This window comes from Megalobrama amblycephala, linkage group LG6, assembly GCF_018812025.1.
Source record: "Megalobrama amblycephala isolate DHTTF-2021 linkage group LG6, ASM1881202v1, whole genome shotgun sequence".
NCBI classification, from domain to species: Eukaryota; Metazoa; Chordata; class Actinopteri; order Cypriniformes; family Xenocyprididae; genus Megalobrama; species Megalobrama amblycephala.
This window is the reverse complement of record NC_063049.1, coordinates 24306203-24326960: the sequence shown is the minus strand read 5'-3', so window position 1 is coordinate 24326960 and position 20758 is coordinate 24306203. Positions and strand designations below refer to the sequence as shown.

Sequence of the window (20758 nt, the reverse complement as noted above, 5' to 3'; positions counted from 1 at the left end):
TCTCCAGCAGCATACCATATGATCTGTTCATGACATCATATCCCGTCACACGAGGGCGGGGCCTACGGTTAACGACATCATATCCTGTTCATTTGCATGTCCTGAGGGTGGGGTTTATGGCAGCAGCGACAGCTTCAGAGAAACTACAGGGTGTATACCTCGGAACAGGCGATTAATGCGTTCCACAAGATAGCAGAAGAGACTGTGGAGGACAAAGTCACCGAGAGGTAATGTGTATTTATTTATGTCCCTGTTTATTCATTCATTTGCTCGTTTTTAAATTCTAGAAATGGTCTACTACTCCAGCTCGAGCTTTTGTTACTCTTCGACAGGCAGTTATTAGAAGTCCCTCTGTGCATACTTCACTCTTTATGAGAAATGTCAGTTGAATAAGCCTTGAAACCGTTATAATTATTGCGCTGGTTCGACCCAGCTGATGACTGATCACGCGAGACGGGCGTTTTTGCGGATGTTGCGCGTGTTTGATGTGGAGGTTTATTTTCAAAGCACCAACGTGGACGTGCTGCTTACAGTGGGTATGTGTTTGAATAAAATATATTTGACACTTTGTGAATAGAGTACAGCAATGTCCTTTACACTGATGAAGTAAAATTAGATGCTAAAACGTCAAAATGTTGCTTGTTATCCTCACTGGGTCAAATGAAATATTATGACATCTTATTTTATGTTCAGTTTCTCTGTTGGACCCTGTTACAGGAAGAACTGAAACATACCTAAACCATAACTGCATATACACATTAAACACATACAATTTAAAAAATAACAATAATAACAATAAAATTGTGTTTTATTATGACTTTATCTTACAAATAATAACGATGAAGGGGTCATTATTTGGGATCAAATATTAGTTTATTACTAAACTTGTATTTTCCGTCAGTAAATATAGAGCTGTGTTATTTTTGTATTGTGGCTGTTTACATGTCTTTCTGTTGGATACTGTTAAGAATTGTATTTATTTTTTATTTTTTTTGGACACCAAAGTGTACAGTATTTATGGGATGTGTCACTTCCATTTGTGTATGAAAATTGTTCATTTTACTTCTGACTCCTCTTTAAGGGACTTCTGAGCCTCCTATATTCACCTAAATAATATGTAATCGAAAAAAAAAATACAACATAAATGTCCTTGCGTCTAGCATACATGTTAACCTTGAAAGCATGCCTGCATGTAGGCTATCTTGAGCAGAATCTGTTATGTCAGCTACTCTGGTTTGTTTATATTTTAAATTCTGAGTGGTAACAGTTTTTACCAGTCACTAGGGTGTTTGGGTGTAACCTCAGTGACAATAGTGGCTGTGCCCTTATCACCCTTCAGTATGGAAGTTGTAATGTCATGTACCAGTTACCTCAGTGTTTTTGATCTTACTTTTATTATTGTGGTATTGTAGAAATGCTCGTATTTGATCAACTCCCAGTAGTAACTGTTCATATTTCTGAACTTTTAATTTACTCACCCCCATGTCATCCAAGATGTCCATGTCCTCCTTTCTTCAATCGAAAAGAAATGAAGGTTTTTGATGAAAACATCCCAGGATTATTCTCCTTATAGTGGACTTCAATGGCCTCCAAACGATTGAAGGTCAAAATTACCTTTTCAGTGCAGCAAGACGAGGAATAAGGGTCTTATCTAGCAAAACGATCGGTCATTTTCGTAAAAAAAACAACTGTAAAGGCTTTATAAGCATAAATTATCGCCTTGCACGTGCTTCTGCTTTCTGTATTCTTCAGAACGCTTGCGCTGTATGTCCTACGCCTTCCCTATTCTATTCGAAAAAATCAAAACCGGTGCCGCGTTCGTTCCGTAAGTTGAATAGGTAAGGCGTAGGACATACAGCATAAGCTGCAAGCCACTATAAAGAAAATAATCCTGAATGTTTTCATCAAAAACCTTAATTTCTTTTCAACTGAAGAAAGAAAGACATGAACCTCTTGTATGTGAGTAAAGTATCAGGAAATTTATATTTGAAAGTGGACTAATCCTTTAATGAACAACAATATAAAAAGATGTATAGTGCCACACATTCTCCTTAGGTTGATGGGGCTTGTTCAACAGGTTTTTATTTATCTTTTAGGTGGCTTGCACTTGAATTGGCTAGTTTGAAACAAGTCAAGCTTTTGGGTTCAACACATAATGACATAACGAACCTTTGCAATTTGTTTTTCTGTACTTTGTTCCAGACAAAATTTGGTGTGACTTTGACATCTGAACTGATGTTGCCTCAAGTTAGTTAGCTATTTACTAGTTTTCAGCATTAATTAGGTCAGTGATTCCTTTGTTCCTTGTAGTCATGTCTATCATTAAAATCTGTACACATATACATGTTCACTTGTAGGTGATATTTCATATTTCTGAGCTCTTTGATGTTTACATTTTACTATTTACTTTTATATCTGGATTTAATTTATTAATACATTTGCCATCAGGTCTTTCTCAGATAGAGTTTCTGATTGTCTCTGAACTGCAAAAAATGTGCTCTGAAAAAAGCTCAAGTGTTAGAAAGAGAGTGCATGGGTCATTGTAAAAATGGCCACTTTAATAATATTGATATCACTAAATCAATCAAAGGAACATGGTTTTGTTTAATGTCAGCGAGAGGCTTATTGCTGGGGTTGTGGGGGTATTTAAAGGTCCTGTTCTTAATGATCCCATGTTTCAAACTTTAGTTAGTGTGTAATGTTGTTGTTAGAGTATAAATAAAATCTGTAAAATTTTAAAGCTCAAAGTTCAATGCCAAGCGAGATATTTTATTTAACAGAAGTCGCCTACATCGAACGGCCAGTTTGGACTACATCCCTCTACTTCCTTCTTTAATGACGTCACTAAAACAGTTTTTTGACTAACCTCCACCCACAGGAATACACAAGAGTTGCGTTTGTAGAGTGTGTTTGTCGCCATGTCGTCGAAACGCTGTTATTTTCATCCCGCAGTCCAATCACCGGGTCTGATTCCAGCTCAAATTGATAGGGTAAAATTAAAGACATGTTTACAATAACACTGAGCGCTAAGCTGCTGTCGAATCACAACACAGGAACCGCTGGCACAATCAGAACTCGTTACGTATTTCTGAAGGAGGGACTTCATAGAACAAGGAAGTCATCAGCCCGTTTTTATGACAGTGGAAACAGCGGTATACAGATAAGTAAATTATGTGAAAAATACTGTGTTTTTTTTACACACGAAACATGAACACATGTTATATTGCACACTATAAACACAATCAAAGCTTCAAAAAACCACGAAAAACGGGACCTTTAAGAAAAAATAGGTTAAGAATGACTGTAGAATAAGCATGTGGAATATTTATTGTTTTGTCAGTAATCACCTGGTCAGATGCTTTTTTTAATGTTCCTCAACAAAATATCCCTCTTTAAAAGTGAAGTCATATGTCTCTACTCGGTTTATGAATAGGATCAAATTTAAAACTTAATAGGATTAAACCTAATTCTAGATGATTGAGTGAACATTCCCGCTATCTAAGTCATAAAATGGTCCAGATATCATGTTGATGTGTAACTATGTTGACCCTGTCAGTGTAGAATTCCATCAGATTACTGGGACAAAATATAGACTGAAAAGCTGAATCATTATATGAGGCATAGATTATGTTTTATTTAAAATATTGTATTTAAATACCCTGTTTGCAGGTGTATAGTGCTGGGTATGGCCAAATACATCGCAATATGTAATCTTTCAAAAGTTTGTGATTGGCAAGATTTGTTTTTAAAAGAATTCTGCTCACAAATGCCGCATTTATTTGAAAACAGAAATATAGTTAAATATTACAATTTAAAAAGGCTGTTTTCTATTTTAATATATTTTAAAATGTAATTTATTCATTTGATGGCAGTGCTGAATTTTCAGCATCATTACTCCAGTCTTCAGTGTCACATGATCCTTCAGAATCATTCTAATATGCTGAAACTCAAGAAACATTTCTTATTATCATCAATGTTGAAAATAGTTGTTCAAAAGTACAGCATTCATTTGAAATAGACCCTACACTTTGAACGGTAATCTCAGTATATTTTAATGCATAATTCATTCCTTTGTGTAAAACTTGTTTGTTAATGTTTAAGAGCTGTGTTTTTCCCCTGAAAAAAATCTCCTCTCTGATAGTAATTGCACTTTGAGGTGAATCATGGTACTTTTTCAAGAAACCTAGCCAAGGTTATGAATGTCATCAGTTTCCCTTAGATTTGTTTCTCTTTTACAATGCCATGTGATTTTCTGACTAAAAAAAATGTTGTATAAAGGCCAAGTTCTGCTTTTTATTACAGGCCGTCTCACACCACCTTCATTAGTATGTTCTGTGCACTTCCTCCTCATAGGCCAGAGGTGCTGATTTGTCACATTCCCCAGCAGGTAGCAGATCTTGGTTGGCAGTTTTTAGGTTAAGTTAATGCATATCTTTTCTGAGGTGAGGAATGGTTCACATTTTATTATTATTTTTCTTTTGTTATTATTATTATTATTATTATTATTATTATTCACTCACAGTCATGTTGGTCCAAACCTGTATGACTTTCCTTTTTCTGTGGAACACAAAAGGACACTTTGAAGAATTTTATATTGAAAGTAATGGCCAGAATGTCTTCTTTCGTGTTCCACAGAAGTCTGGAATAACATGAGGGTGAGTAAATGATTTTATTTTTTTAGTGAGCGCTTTTTCTGTAACCTGACCTTTAATTTGTGACAGGACTCTTTTTCTTAAACTCATTTTATTCTGGCAAAATGCTCTGGAGTTCTTAATGTCATCATCATTCACTTTATAATTCATTATTCTTGTGTAATCTGGATTGCAGAGGGTCATGAACTAGTCATACCAGTGGGGAATGTGAGGCCAGCAGTTAGTTCAGTAATTTGTCTCTTGGTTTTGACTTTGTGCTGCTAAATGCTCCCACATGGGATGTTTCTCTTGCCCTGCATACCCCTTGAGAGCCCAATGGAGTCTCTCCGAGTATGTGATTAAAAGGGTTTGAGATAAACAGAGGGGGATCTGCTTTACTGTGTGGTTAGGTCCATCTTTTATGGGATGTGTACAATAGGGGTAGAATATTTTGTTCATTGTAGTCTGAAATCAGCTACATGGAGGTCTCTGCCAGTCTTTTCTTTAAAAACTTTTTTCTATTGACTTCTTTTACAATATATTAGCTACTTATAATTAGAGGTAGGGCTGGACTATTAATCGAAAAGTAATCGAAACCGAAATTCAGAACCACTAACCGACGTAATTTTCTCATGTTGGTTATTTCGTTATTTTAATCCTGTTAATACTTCCCCCTTAAAAACATACTACCGCGTATGTAGCCACGTGACCCCGCCCTGTCGCGTGAGCGGTGAGCCTTGCATCCTCACTAAACTTTGGCAGTTGTATTTGTTTTAAGGTTTGCCAGTTTGGACATTCAAGCGATTTTAGACGATTGGATGTATATTATTTCGAGTTACCGTGCTCGCGCAGCTGCGATGTGGCACGAACACTCATACAAACAGTAGCTGCACAAAACATGAAGATCGCACGCACAGAGAGGAACGCAGAAACTAGCTGTCAGTGCTGTCCTGTGATTTATCACTAAAGTAGCTTAGAAACTCAACTTATTATAGCATATATTTTTCTACTTTTGAAGGAACTATTTACAACCCACAGCTTCAAAATTAATAGAGAGATGGTATAATTTACACATGCAATCGCTCTCATTACATACTGGTACTGTGCTACTTTATCTTTATCTGATTTACAATGAGCAGAAATCTGTAAGAAATGTTATGAACCATAGATAAAATAACTGCTAAAAGTGAGCTGTTATGTCAGATCACTCTTTCAATAGGAAAAAATATCCCACCTTTATCATATTTACAGTACAATTCTATTAATTGTAAATGTTCAATTAATCAAGGTTTTCATATTAGGCCATAATTGTCCAGCCCTAATTAGAGGTCAATCAGTTTTGTCAATAATTGAAAAAAAAAAAAAAGGTAATGATAATCTCAATTATCAGCAGTTGCCTTTTAACTGCTCATAAACAGTAACTCAAAAGTGTAACATTCATTTAATAGTCACCATTTTCTAAAATTTCTGTTCCCATATGGGTTGCATAAGGTTTCACCTATAATTTATTTGAATGGAAAGTTCATTATGTTTGCTTAACAACTAAGCAGATTGTTTTCCCTTCCTGTAAATGAAATGAAGAGATACTTGAGACAGTTTATTTCACTTGCTCTGGAGAATGTTTTCACAGTGCTGTTGTGTTGAAATAAAGTCCAGCTTTCCCACAGAGCAGGCAGTAGTGGCAAGTTGGAAATTATTTGGCTACTTTTACTTGATTATTCATATTAAAGTTTGAAAATATTATCCAATAGCTATGTGCAAAGAGATTGTCCGTAGGAAGAGATGTACCTCTCTCCATGCCTGTTCTGGATAACAACATGGCTGTAGAGTCCCAGTTCATCACCATAGCCTTTATGTATCTGAATGAAGCCTCTGTGTCCCAGCTCTAGATGGTTAGTATTCAGCGGAGATGCTCACCTTGAGTGTGAGGGAGAAACAAGCTCTTCAGGCGACACATCCTTTGCTTTTCTGCACAGACTTGGCACATTTTTGTAGTTTATTCATAAATGATCAAACTATGCGTTTCTTATCAGCAATCTTATTTGAGACGATTGTATGTATGTACCTCTAAAAAGAAACATTATTTTAAAAATAATGAATACTTGGAGGACAATGTAATTGTCCACACATGCTTTTGGAGCCACCATAGTTCCTAAAATGCTCAAAGAATGTATAATTTTGATTGTAGAATCAAAGAAAAGGCAATAAATGAGGACTCTGACAAAAGAAGGTCCAGGTATTGATGAAAGTCTGCTTGGTCTGTTACTGATAAATGAGATGAGGCTTTTAAATATGTACCTGTGGTGCTCATTTGGGAGATCAGATGCATGTAATGAGGAATGTTTTGTTTTTTTAACTTTTACTTTCCAATATAGATATAAAACATCTGATCATAAATTGACCAATTTAACCCCTTACTGCACACCCCCCATTTTGGGAAGTGGGGCATAAATGACATAGCCAAAATAAGAGGGTTACTTCTGATAAACAGATAACCAACATATATTTAGAAAGCCAACACTTGAGAGTTTACAGTTCAAGATTCAGAATTACTGTGTTATTAACATTGAGATATATAAACTTAAACATAAAAACAAAAATAAAAAATATATATTTAAAATGTATAAAAATATCATGTGAATGTGATACAGCAACTTATAACCTCAATTAAATTGAAGCCACAAGTGTGGTCATGCTTCATTTCAAATATGAGGATGATATCTCTAAAACTATGAATTTTATGAAGCTTTTCCTATGATCATGTCATGAGTTTTAGATAAGGATGATAAGATGCTAATAAAGTATTTTATTGCCTTGTAAACACCCATTTGCAGTCTGTTGTCTAATGCCTGGTGAGGAGAACTGACCAATTCATGATCTGTTGTTCTCACTTGACAAACCTTTCACACTTCTGCCATGAATGAGACTTAGTCTTCATTATACTTTTATCATACCTTCTGGTGTTCACCCATGTTTATTTTGTGCTGTAGAAGTAAAGAGAAGATGAGATGATTGTTTCACATGCTCTTGATCCATGCCGCAGCTTGAACTGAGGCGGACAGTGATCTATCACGCTGTATTAAAGAGCAGCAAAACGACATTTATTGTTTGAATTTCATACAAAAAAATAGAGAGAATTTTAAAGTTGAGAATTACTACATATTAAAAGCAACAAAGCAAACATCTGTTTTTGGTCATTGATTTCGGTCCTCCAAAAACCATTTCGGCCCGAAAACGAAAATAACTGTTTCGGCAGAAGATATTCGGTAGCCGAAATTTCAGTGCATCAAACACAGGACACCCTTGTGCTCCACATCGTGAGTGCAATTCTGTACCAGGTACACTACCAAGCAAGTTTATTATGCTAGAAAACCCATATGGAGCTGACTATGTGAGGCGTGAAATGTACATTCAAAATGCATACACTGCATAACAGGTCATAACATAGTATTTTGCAAGGAACCGCATGGATAAAAAGTCGTTTTTAATCAATAACCTGCCGCTGTAATCATAATTTAAAAAAAAAAAAAAGAAAAAAAGAAAAAAAAAGTTGTTGGGTTTTTACTTCATCTATTGTTCATTTAAACTGGAAACCGCAATGTGTATGTACGTTTTTGGAGTTCAGTAATGTAAATGAGCCTATGTTATCATGTGTAGCAGGACATTAACATAAATGAAACTGGAAATTAACATAGTGCTATTTTGTTAGTCATTTTCAGGTTTGTACTAAATGGGTATTAATGTCTTAATGTTTTTTTTTTTTATTTTTTATTCTAGTACGAGTAACAAGAAAAGCAGGTGTGTTTGTTTGAAAGGCTTCCATACATTTCTCTATACATGTTGCTTAATCAGAATTTATTTATTTTTTAAATAGAGGGGCATGTGCATTACATGAAGTTTAGAAAATAAGAAATTCCCATGAATACATCTGAGAGGAATGGCTCATATCAGTAATCAGTTGTGTCAGAGGTTTTTCCAGAGACTGAGTGGTTTTTCATTGCTCTGTTATTAATGTATTATCGTTGTCCATTTCTTTTCAAACCTCTTTTTGGCTGTTCACTGCTATTGCATTATTACTGAATTTTATCATTACTTTCGGTGCTCTGTTTTATTTCGAGGCATGCTTCTACTCACACATTCACAGGAAAGATCTGATAGAGAACTCTTTCTGCCTCTCAGATATGTGTGTGTGTGTTTGTAAAAGGCATTGTTTGTTTACCCATTCTTCACCAGGGCCTTGCTGCCGAATCTAAGCTTATAACCTGCCTGTACTGGCTCATGTTATTTATTTGTACTGTATTTGTTCCCTTGCTGTACATTCCTTTTTGCGCTCTCTGTTGCAGATGAGAGCTTATCTTTACTGTCTGTTCCCAGCTGGCACTGGTCTCGAGGGTATGAGAGTGTACAGGGAAAGTATGCAGGGAAGTGAGCGTACGATGTGGAAGGGGAGAGGGGGGGGGGTGTTTGGAGTCCTATCGAGTCTTGCTTGGCCCAGTTTTCCCCACTGTTTTTCCCATCAATCTGGGCAGGAAGTTCCAAACAAGCCTAGCTTAGTGAAGAAAGTCATCTGGTTTCCTGTAGGTCAGATATTTCCTCTCGCACAGCATGTCAGGGGATCTATATAGATTTTTTTATTATTATTTTGTAAATTCAATTCCAGATAGACAACTTCAAGCTAAACTCCTTTATAGCTGTTGAAATGGTTATTCTGCAAGATAGCTTCCCTTTATTACCACAAGACTTACACAAGTTTATGAGCCGGGTTTGATGTCAGCTTTGAGCACAATCATTTCATTAGAATAAAATCTGTATTTATTAAGGCTGTCAACCACTAAAATGAATTTATGATATTAAAATTTACTGTGCTAAACATTGTACAATACAGTTCAAAATTTTTGGCTTAGTAAGTTTTTTTTTTTGTTGTTGTTGTTTTTAATTAATGCTTTTATTCAGCAAGGCTGCATTACATTTTTCAGTGACAGTCATTGTTACAAAAATATATATTTCAAATAAATGCTGTCTTATGAACTTTATCAAAGAATCCTGAAAAGAAATGTATCACTTTTCCACAAAAATATTAAAAAGCACAACTGTTTTCAACCTTGATGATAAGAAATATTTCTTGAGTACCAAATCAGCATATTAGAATGATTTTTTTTAAAGGATCATGTGACACCCGAAGACATAAAGAGAAGTATAGGTTGATTAATTGTATGCATTAATTTTGACAAATTTTGACAGCCCTAGTATATAAACCTCAGGGTCAACTTCAATGTTTTCGCAAGTTGACATTAAAACACTAAGTAAAGTCCAATTAAAAGGGGTTTAAAGGGTTAGTTCACCCAAAAATGAAAATTCTGTCATTAATTATTCACTAACAAATTAAGATATTTTTTATGAAATCTGAGAGGTATATGACTCATCCATAGACTGCAATATTATCAACAATTTTAAGGTCCAGAAAGGTACCAAAAACATTGTTAAAACAGTCAACATAACTATAGTGGTTATAGTTGTTTTATGAAGTGACGAGAATACTTTTTGTGTGCAAAAACAAAAATAATTCTCATTTTTGGGTGAACTAACCCTTTAATATTGTCTTGATTTGAAACATCAAACCTATATACATTGTTTTGTGATAACACATTTTATTTTTCAGTAAATGTGTTATCTGGGAATTGAACCAATGATCTTACCTATGCTAACACCTGATTTTCAGGAACCACCATTAAAGTGGCAATCACAATTAAGTGGAACAGTCACTTCCTTTTAGAAAACTGTACAATCAAGAAAAAAACAGGAACTGCACAAAAGAGGAAAAAATCAAAAGAATTATATCTGTAACCCAATACCACATTGTTATTCATTCAAGTGTGACCTACTATTGCACTAGGTATTACACTACTATTTAATTTTATTTTTTGTTTTTATTCATTTTTTTTTAATAGTTAAAATGATCCTTTAGCTTGTGTTCACAATTATCCTCCAAATGCTTTATCAGTGAATGAAGTGTGCCATATGAACTAATGCTGGCCCTGACTCAATCACTGTCACCTGCTCTGCTTTGCCCTGGCCTCTGCTTTATCCTTGCCTGAGCTCCTGACGTGTGCCATGATTGTCCCCAGCAGCCCTGCAATCAGAGAGGGTGAGGCTGAATAGGTCAGCTTGCCACTCCACTCAAGCAGAGGGCATTACCCTCTCCTGTGCATGAAATCAGTGACCCTCTTCTAAACTGGCATCCATTTAAACAGCTGAAAATGAGAGAATCTGCTGCGTGGGAATAGAATCATCGTTGATCTCTGCGCTTCTCCCTCAGCTGTAGAGAGGCTCACTGGGTGACACCGCTGAAGAATGCTCATCGCTTTTAGTGGCACGGCAGCTCCACAGGCCCTACTCACAGGGGTTTGGTGATGAACGAGTGTAGCAGAATGTGGACAGTACTCAGGGAATCCTAATGAATTCCTCCTGCCGGGGGAGGAGGAGGGCCATCATTAATGTTTCAGAAGCATAAGAAGCATGCAAATGTAGGTCATATCTGCTATCATTTTAGTATGCCCAACCCCTGTTTAACCCTGTTTAACTGGCATTTTCTGTAACGCCGATGACATTGTGCATGTGTTGCACTGCGCTGTCATTTGAATATTACCCGTGAAAACTTTTCCTAAGTCTTCCTAGAAAGTGCTGCTATCTGCAATCAAATAAAGCCACTGCCCATTGTTTTTGTTATATTATTGAATAAATATGTAATATAATTTAAAAGATATGAATACTTTTATTCAGCAAGGATGCATTAAATTGTTCAAGTGACAGTAAAGACTTTTTTTAATTGTTAAAAAATATTTCTCTTTCAAATAAATGTTATTTTGATCTTTGATTAAAAAAATCATGGCTTCCACAAAAATATTAAGTAGCAGAACTGTTTTCAGTAAAATGAATATTACATCAGCAATAAATATTTGCAGCATATTATTGGCCAAATAAATGCAACAATGGTGAGCATTTTATATGAATTCTTTCAAAAACATCTTACCGACCCTAAATTTTGAATGGTAGTGTACAATATATTATTATTTTTAGTAATAGTATTTTTAAACTTAAGAATGGGTACGTTGAATGTGGCATTTCTAAGGTTTTTTTTTTTTTAAATACCTGTGAATGGGACAACAAGCATCTTATTGGACAGTTTCAAAAAAGCCTTCTTTAGCAGATTCCTGTGTCTTCCTGCACTGTGCCCTAGTTTCCTTTTGAAGCTTTTTTTTTTTTTTTTTTGGGACCACCAGGAACAATAGCTGGAAGCAGTGGGTCATGTTCCCTTTCCTCTGCTCAAGAAGACTAGTATGAAACGTTCTTCTGTGGTCTTCTTATTATTCTCCTATGGATAGTCTAATGAATCATAACAAGTTGCAGAAATAGCCCAGCTGTTTGGATTTCAGACCTAATTAAGCCTAATTAAGTATCATCCTCATTAATCAGCTGTGGTTCTCCAAAGAAAATGCACCATATAAAAATAGTACTCGAATTACACATCTCAATTAATAAGTATCACTAATTGGCACACATTATGTATCATATAAAATGGTATTATTTTAAACATGTAAATGCAAGAAATAATTACCAAGCTTCAGTGATTAGTACAGATTTTGCATCATTAAAAAATGGGATTTAAGTGCTATGTGCACAATCAACCATCACTCTGTTGAAGTGATTTGTACTTTTTTTTTTCTTTTTATATGTGGTGTGTACTTTTCAAGTCATCATAAATGGTTTATTGTGCACATCCGTAAATGTTGTGGCTGGGAAAGTACCAGTGCTGCTCATAAAAACAAATCCAGGACTTTCCTCCCACAATATTTTAAATTCATAAGTGCGTGTTTTCCTTGGTGTTGCTTTAGCAAGAGAGGGCCATTGCTACAGATGTCCAGAAGGAGAAAGATGCAAAAGTAAAAAAGATACCCATACAAATGTATTGTGGCAGTACCATGTGACATTGGGGCTGTTCACACAGAACGTGTTTTACCATTCCACTGCACTACTTTTCCTTTGTTTTTCTATGTAAACACGCTAGACACGCTATTACCTTTGCACTCTCGTCTTGCGTCTTTTGCAGCGTCTTGCGCGTGACATTCTGACGCATGATGTTCTAAAAACACAGCGCATAAGTTAAAATCAGTTCAACTTTTAAAAAATGTGTCTCGAGACCTTACGTTTTTTTTTTGTTTGTTTGTTCCCCCCCCCATTCCTCTGCCCCCGTCTTGCAGCGCATTTCAAAGCAAAAATGCTTTCTGTGTGAACAAGCCCTAAGACATGTTCCTGGATCAACATCTTGTGTTGATCCTGGAACAAAATTTCTGTCCAAAAACATAACCCTAACCCTATTCCTACCCCAACCATAACTTATCCCTAAAATCAGAAGGAAATGATGATGGTGATGAATAACTGATGTAGAAGCACCTAACCCTGGTTATAAGCCTAAATTTGACATAAACTGTAAACTTGTCCTTCGATATCTAATTGGTTGTTTAATGTTGATCCAGGAACATGCTGTACTTAGTGATCTAATGTACTTTGAAGAATTTCATGGTATTGTATTTGAAGAATGCATGGGAAATGTTTTTGTCCTCCTGTTTAAGTTAATGTGGTATCGGTGAAAATATATGGTGAAAACATATGGTGCTTTTTTGTAAATGTGATGTGAGTGGCAAGAGGTTACTCTTACTGGTGCTGGGCAATAAACCCTTTTTTTACAGGTTTTGTAGTAATATTAATAACTTTCTATATAATTTGCATCTAATTATGGTGATTTAGCGTGATTTTTTTTTTAAGAAACATGCCATGTGGATTACCATTACAATTGTCTAAATGTTTTATTAAAATGTATAGTGTTAATTCATGAATGTTTTGGAACCAGCATGATAAAATATATTTTTATTGGATGATTTATGTACCAATCTAAATGAAAGTTTAAATGCACACCTGTGCTTGTGTTGCTGGTTCAGCTTCTCCATAATAGTTTTGTTTCTCCACAGGTGGTGCCAGCTTGTCTGTGGGCGTCTTGTGGTGTATCTGAGGGAGGCATTTAGATATGGCAGCCAATAAGAGTAAGGGTCAGAGCTCCCTCGCCCTGCACAAGGTCATTATGGTGGGCAGTGGAGGCGTAGGAAAGTCTGCCCTCACGCTTCAGTTTATGTATGATGAGGTAAATCAACAGACCATATGTTGTACAAAATCTGGTAGATGCAGGAGACTCCCCATAACCCCATAAGTCTTCAAGACTAGTCTTCAAAATACTCTTATATTCTGTATTGTCATTTATTTATTTACTTAACTAGTGATAATGGTATTTTTCTCCTTTAGTTTGTTGAAGATTATGAGCCCACAAAGGCCGACAGCTACAGGAAGAAAGTGGTGTTGGACGGAGAAGAGGTGCAGATTGACATTTTGGACACAGCTGGTCAGGAAGACTACGCGGCCATCCGAGACAATTATTTCCGTAGCGGAGAGGGTTTCCTGTTGGTGTTCTCCATAACAGAGCATGAATCTTTCACAGCCACAGCAGAATTCAGGTCAGTGGTATTGCATCATTCTAGCTACTTGAATTGTAAGCTAGAATAATAAGAAAATTGGATCTCCCATTGTGACCTAGTATAGTCGGAAAATTGGATCACTCAACATTAAATGTATCAGTGTGTGTTTGCAGGGAGCAGATCCTTCGGGTTAAAGCTGAGGAGGATAAGATTCCACTGCTTTTGGTTGGAAATAAGTCGGACCTCGAGGATCGGAGGAAGGTTTCAGTGGACGAGGCCCGAGGAAAAGCAGAAGAGTGGGGTGTGCAGTATGTAGAGACTTCTGCCAAGACAAGAGCCAATGTGGACAAGGTAATTTTTGTGATGCCTGTTTTGTTTTCCTTCTTAATTTAGATGCTTAATTTTAGGGTTGAAACAATGCGTCAACATAATCAATTACATTGTTTCTGAAAATAAGTCTATTTGCTTGGAAAGCGTTGCATTGTTTACATTCATCCCTAATCTTCTGTCTTGTTTCACACAAAACAAGACTCACTGGAGATGATGCTAATGGCTAGTAGCTTAATACGGATGCATTCAAACAGCTTTTTTTAAACGAGCGAGACAACAACCGCGTTCTATAACCGAACTAACACCTGCACAAGTGCCCATTTTCAGGACTCGCATTGTCAACAAACCTGCACTGAATGACGGCGCCACAATGGACAACTAGTTGTGTATAATGTGAGAGCCACACTGAACTGTATAATCACAGAAGTGTTTGGTTTACTCACAGAGACAAAGAAACGATTCCCAAGATCCACCGGAGCTGCTGCGTGCGTGGCTCAAACGAACGCTCTGCATGTGGTTACAAAGCATTTTAAGTTATTGTTGGTTCTTTAAAATATATGTTGGATACACTCGCGCCTTGATTTGACTCGATTACTTAACGCGCTGTGAATTATAGTAAAACTTCCCGGTGTTATGGATCGCCATCTTTGATGCTGTCGCTATGGTTGGTCTATGGTCGTGACTTCAGCTGTTCGTTCATATGTATTCAAGCAGATGCTTTAATCTGCTGAATGAAGAAAACATTTCAAAACTCACACCTGGAAGCAAGTGCTGTTGTCAGTCCCAAACAGTGACTGTGAATGCAGCATGGACATTTGTATTACTGATATATTACTGATACATTAAATTATTGGCACATTATTTTTTCATGTTGGGATTGTTTTTATTTGTAAATCTTATGACAAAATGTTTGAATAAAACCTTGAAATATTAATGATAGAAATGAGTTGTTATTTATTGGTAGGTTAACTAAGGTTAAGGTATAATTGACTTATCAGAAAATGATAGATAGATGGATAGATAGATGGATGATAGATAGAGTGCCCTCCACAATAATTGGCACCCTTAGTAATTATGAGCAAAAGCAGCTGTGAAAATAAATCTGCATTGTTTATCCTTTTGATCTTTCATTCAAAAAATTCACAAAATTATAACTTTTCATTTAAGGAAAATAATTGAAAGTGGGGGGAAACTCACATTATGAAATAAATGTTTTTCTCCAAAACACGTTGGCCACAATTATTGGCACCCTTTTATTCAAAACTTTTTGCAACCTCCTTTTGCCAAGAGAACAGCTCTGAGTCTTCTTCTATAATGCCTGATGAGTTTGGAGAACACCTGACAAGAGATCAGAGACCATTCCTTCATGCAGAATCTCTTCAGATTCCAGCTCCATGTTGGTGCTTCTTCTCTTCAGTTCACTCCACTCATTTTCTTTAGGGTTCAGGTCAGGGGACTGAGATGGCCATGGCAGAAGCTTCATTTTGTGCTCAGAGACACATTTTTGTGTTGGTTTTGATGTTTGTTTTGGATCAGATGGAAGATCCAACCACAGCCCGTTATTGGATTTCTAGCAGAAGCGATTTTTTTTATCTGTTGGTATTTGATAGAATCCATGATACCATGTATCTGAACAAGATGTCCAGGACCTCCAGCAGAAAAATAGGCCCACAACATTAAAGATCCAGCAGTATATTTAACCGTGGGCATGGGGTACTTTTTATCCATATGTGCAACAAACCCATCTGGTGGGTTTGCTGCCAAAAATCCCTTTTTTTAGTTTCGTCTGACCATAGAAGCCGGTCCAGTTTGAAGTTCCAGTTGTGTCTGACAACTGAATATGCTGGAGATTGTTTCTGGATGAGAGTAGAGGATTTTTCTTGAAACCCTCCCAAACAACTTGTGGGGATGTAGGTGCTGTTTGATAAAATTTTTTTAAGCTTTCTGAGACTCAAGACTCAACTAACTAAATTCTCCAGCTGTGATCCTTGGACCACGTCCCCTTCCAGGCAGATTTGTAACATCTTTAGTTCATTGGAACTTCTTAATTATTGCCCTGATAGTGGAAATGGGGATTTTCAATGCTTTAGCTATTTTCTTACAGCCACGTTCTATTTTGTGAAGCTCAACAATCTTTTGCTGCACATCAGAACTATATTCTTTGGTTTTTCTCATTGTGATGAATGATTAAGGGAATTTGGCCTTTGTGTTTTCTCATATTTATACTGCTGTGGAACAGGAAGTCATGGCTGGACAATTTCATGTTCATGATCACCCTGGTGTGCTAAAAAATGTAAATGTGAATGGGAATATACTTCAGAGATATTTTACTCATAAGAATTACTAGGGGTGCCAATAATTGTGGCCAACATGTATTGGAGAAAAAAGTTTATTTCATAATGTGAGTTTCCCCCCACTTTCAAATGTTTTCCTTCAATGAAAGGTTAGATTTTTGTGAATTTTTTGAATGAAAGATCAAAACGATAAACAATGCAGAATTATTTTTTCACAATTTCCCGCCTTTGCTCATATTTACTAAGGGTGCCAATAATTGTGGAGGGCACTGTAGATGGATAGATAGTAAAAAGTATATTGTCTTTTTCACTTTAATTCTACTTGTTCATTTTTCATATCTCACTATTTTTGCGGTTTCTTTTGTTTTATTGAAACTTGAATTTTGTTAACAAATTTTTTTTTTTTTTTGCTGATAGTATTCATTTGTTAACAATAATAAATTTTTCATACTGATAAATGTTTTTTAACTAATAAGGGAGGTTTGAGCTGTGAAGGGAAACAACAAAAAAGAAGTCTTTTTCTTCTCTTTAATCCAACTTATTTTTTAATTGAATACATTTTTTTTTTTAACAATTTTTTTGCACTAATTTTCATTTTCTTATAACTTTGTCATACTGAGCAATAATGAACCCTTTGTTTTTCCAAAGGTATTTTTTGATCTAATGAGGGAAGTCCGTGCTAAAAAGATGTCAGAAAATAAGGACAAAAACGGGAAGGGAAAAAATAAGAAGAATAAGAAGAGCTTCAAAGAGCGATGCTGTTTACTGTGAACTACACATGGACTTTTCCTCACCAAATCTACTTGCAACTCTGTGGGGAAACTCCATCAGAGCGCTTTTTCTTTATTAAAATAAAAACTTGATCCGTAAGGTTTTGTACTGGCCAAGGTAAGCCTTTAACACAATCTTTCATTTGCTTAGTTCATTTCAAATAACTAGATCAAGATTGAATGGAATGCATATGTTTTAATGGCCGATGACCACTATATGGCTACTGGTTAAAGAAGACTGTGGCACTTTAGGACTTTGAAAAATGTAGTTGGCCAACATGTGCCCAACACTAACTTTAGAATATCTTTCCCCTCAGTTTTTAGTAGGCAAAGTTTTCTTCATTTCTTTTATTGCACACCTTTTAAGTATTTTTGTTAGGTTTTTTTTTAAAAATCTAACCATTTCATTTCAACACCTGTTGACACCATCATGGTATATAGAGCAAGAAAAGTTTTTGTAGATGATGTCATAGTAACTTTGAAATCTGGCTATGAATAATGACTTTGAAAAGCACATGTGGTACTGAGGACAGAATGCGAAGCATGGATTAATAGCGCCACCTGCTGGTTTAAAAGTATAAGTCCTCATGCCTAACTGCAAGTTACAAGTTACTAACCTCTGTGAACTGATCTGCCTTTATGCTTTCGTGTTTTATTGAAATATTTTTGTAGGATTTGTTACATTTCCACCACTGTCTTATGAGAAGAATGTATTCTGTGTGTGAAAATGTGCCAACAAGCATCATGACTTTGCAGCATTTTCAGACCGAACATAAGACACATTTTATTTTGTATTTGTTCAGCACTCTGATCTTGGAGCTGCGGTTTCATCAGTAATTTAAAACAGCTCTTTTTTATACAAATATCACCTAACCTAGACTGCAATTTGTATTGTAGTTTTCCACTGCTTTTAGAAGAAAAATGTCAAGTATGTTGCCAAATAAAAAAAAATTTCCTCCTTTGTATCACTTGTTCTTCACTTCTAAGATTCAAAGATTTGTTTTGGGTGGAAATCCACCCAGCAATTTCTATAATATCTTTTTAAAAATCAAAATTGAAAATTGCCTACCCTACTTTTTAAGTTGTCACTTTAATTTATATAGTGCTTTATACAAAATAGGTTGTTTCAAAGCAGCTTTACAGTGATTAAACAGGAAAATAATGATCAATGATACAAAGAGAGCTCTAAAAAGACAGTAAGTGTCATTATTCAGTTGATTTACTTTGGTTTAAGAACTGAGTTGAAAATGACATGAGTTCAATTTGGCTATAAAGCAGCTCTGGAGAAAATGGTGATGTCATCGTCTAGCTCAGTTCTTATCCAATCAGTGCAGTCAAATTTACAATATTGCTCAATATTAAGTGTCCCCAACTAATCAAGCCAAAGATAACAGTGATAAGGAACCCAAACTCCATCAGGTGACACAAACAGAAGAAAAAACCATGGGAAAATAGATGCTCAGTCAGGGGACCAGTCCTCCTCTGGCCAAATGAACCAGCATGGTGTGATTATGATTCCAGGCTGCATCACGAGTCAGATTGTGGATTGATCATTCAGAATATTTTATCCTGCTCCTTCTGACTGAAGATCGGATACATAACGCTGGCATTTGGAGGGAGGAGGATTTGAAGCTGGTTAATAACAATAGTGTTTTCTTAGGGTAATATCTAATGATTTTGGTACTGTATTATTTATTTATTTTTAAATATTTCATAATTATGCATTTGTTTATTATCATTATTATAGGCATGACTTGTTTCCATTATTGCTGTTGATGAATTTGAAATCCAACACTATCTGTTGCACAGTATATAAAAATCAGAGAACTAGAAAATATTAATATTTCACCACAATATACAGATTGGAACTGTATATTTTAGTGAGTTTTCACCACTGCGTCATGAATATTCTGCTCTAGTGGCAGAGCAGCAGATGAACAAAGACCCCTCTGTTAAATCTGCAGTTTTCCACTGGATGGCAGTCGTGCTGTTTCCACATACACCGATTCAGATTCTGCTGCTGGCTGCGACATGGAACTTTCTGAATATTGATTAGGATCAGTGGTTCGCATGAACAGTTTCTAATGCATGCCATTTGTTACACATACATGGCATTTAGTAGCAATGGCCAATAAGTACCTTAATGGAGAATACAATTAGTCAAGGTTATGGTTATACGATATGTTTTTTTTCTGTAATTAAGAAACATTAAGTTTTGAGAACAAACGTTTTGCACTGATATCCACCCTTTGCCATAATCATTAAGGAACCTTCCATGCAATACATATCTTTATACATCCTCTCAAGCTATTAGAGTGTTAGAATGTCAGAAGATTTAATATTAACATTATACATCAACAAATCTTATATTTAACCATTATTCAAACTATGGAATTGCTGTCAAATATTTAATTTAAAGTGGTCTTTGTATGTTTCCCTATATATATATATATATATATATATATATATAGGGAAACATACAAAGACCACTTTAAATTAAATATTTGACAGCAATTCCATAGTTTGAATAATGGTTAAATAAACAAACCCATACAGAACAACAAAATATGTGATATATTTCTGAATAATAGATACTTTATTTTCTGGGGCTGGGGCTGTTTAACACTTTTAAAAGATAGTATGGTTCTGTTTGGAAGAGAGAAGTATAGTGGATGAGTGGATTTAAGATTGCATATTGATTTGTTCAAAAGGCTTCTTTCAAATGTCATTTGCATCCACCCTTTGCACAAATGGTATTCAGAATCCTTGCACTGGTACATGATTGATGTTGACATAATTTTTTTACAACTTCCTTAATCAAAAGGAGATGTCTTGATGTGTATGAGAGCTTTCTGTTGTTTGTATTAAAGCAACCATTACAACAAAAGTATATGTGCTGAAAAGTGAACTGAACTGATATTAGTCTCATTTTAAGACAATCTTGGGGAACATTAGTGGTTGTGGTTACAGTTCAGAGGCAGAAGCATCCAACCACATGTCTCAAGAAGTCTCCCTCTGGGCTTTTTTTATAGTTCTCTGTGAGTTTATGCACCTAAATGACAATTATGAATCTCAAAGCCAAACTTTTAAAAAATAAGATAATAGAGGGATATTTGCCTCCTCATATTTAGCACAAAAACATCCTGCTTTTTTCCATTGCTTCAGTCATCTGAAAGTATATCATGCTTTTTTTCCCGTAATGATTTCTG

The 20758-nt window shown here is 35.6% G+C and overlaps 1 protein-coding gene across 2 annotated transcripts; it reads left to right on the top strand.

The window, feature by feature from the left end:
* The first annotated feature begins 70 nt into the window (after nt 1–70).
* Nucleotides 71–18514, top strand: ralba (v-ral simian leukemia viral oncogene homolog Ba (ras related)). 2 transcript variants are annotated; one of them, XM_048193513.1, is made up of 5 exons: nt 71–227; nt 13658–13827; nt 13986–14194; nt 14329–14506; nt 17428–18514. In XM_048193513.1, the coding sequence occupies exons 2-5, from the start codon at nt 13714–13716 to the stop codon at nt 17548–17550; spliced, it is 624 nt and encodes a 207-aa protein (XP_048049470.1). In that variant the 5' UTR covers nt 71–227; nt 13658–13713; the 3' UTR covers nt 17551–18514. The 2 variants fall into 2 exon arrangements, with proteins under 2 accessions (XP_048049470.1, XP_048049471.1); XM_048193514.1 differs by lacking the exon at nt 71–227 and adding an exon at nt 4424–4442.
* The last annotated feature ends 2244 nt before the right edge of the window (nt 18515–20758 follow it).

What these genes read in the sequence shown, in the direction of transcription:
- ralba (XM_048193513.1), top strand. Translation starts at nt 13,714, where the DNA reads ATGGCAGCCAATAAGAGTAAGGGTCAGAGCTCCCTCGCCCTGCACAAG. An exon ending in ACAGCCACAGCAGAATTCAG is followed by an intron (nt 14,195 to 14,328) that starts GTCAGTGGTATT and finishes GTGTGTTTGCAG; the next exon opens with GGAGCAGATCCTTCGGGTTA. An exon ending in CAAGAGCCAATGTGGACAAG is followed by an intron (nt 14,507 to 17,427) that starts GTAATTTTTGTG and finishes GTTTTTCCAAAG; the next exon opens with GTATTTTTTGATCTAATGAG.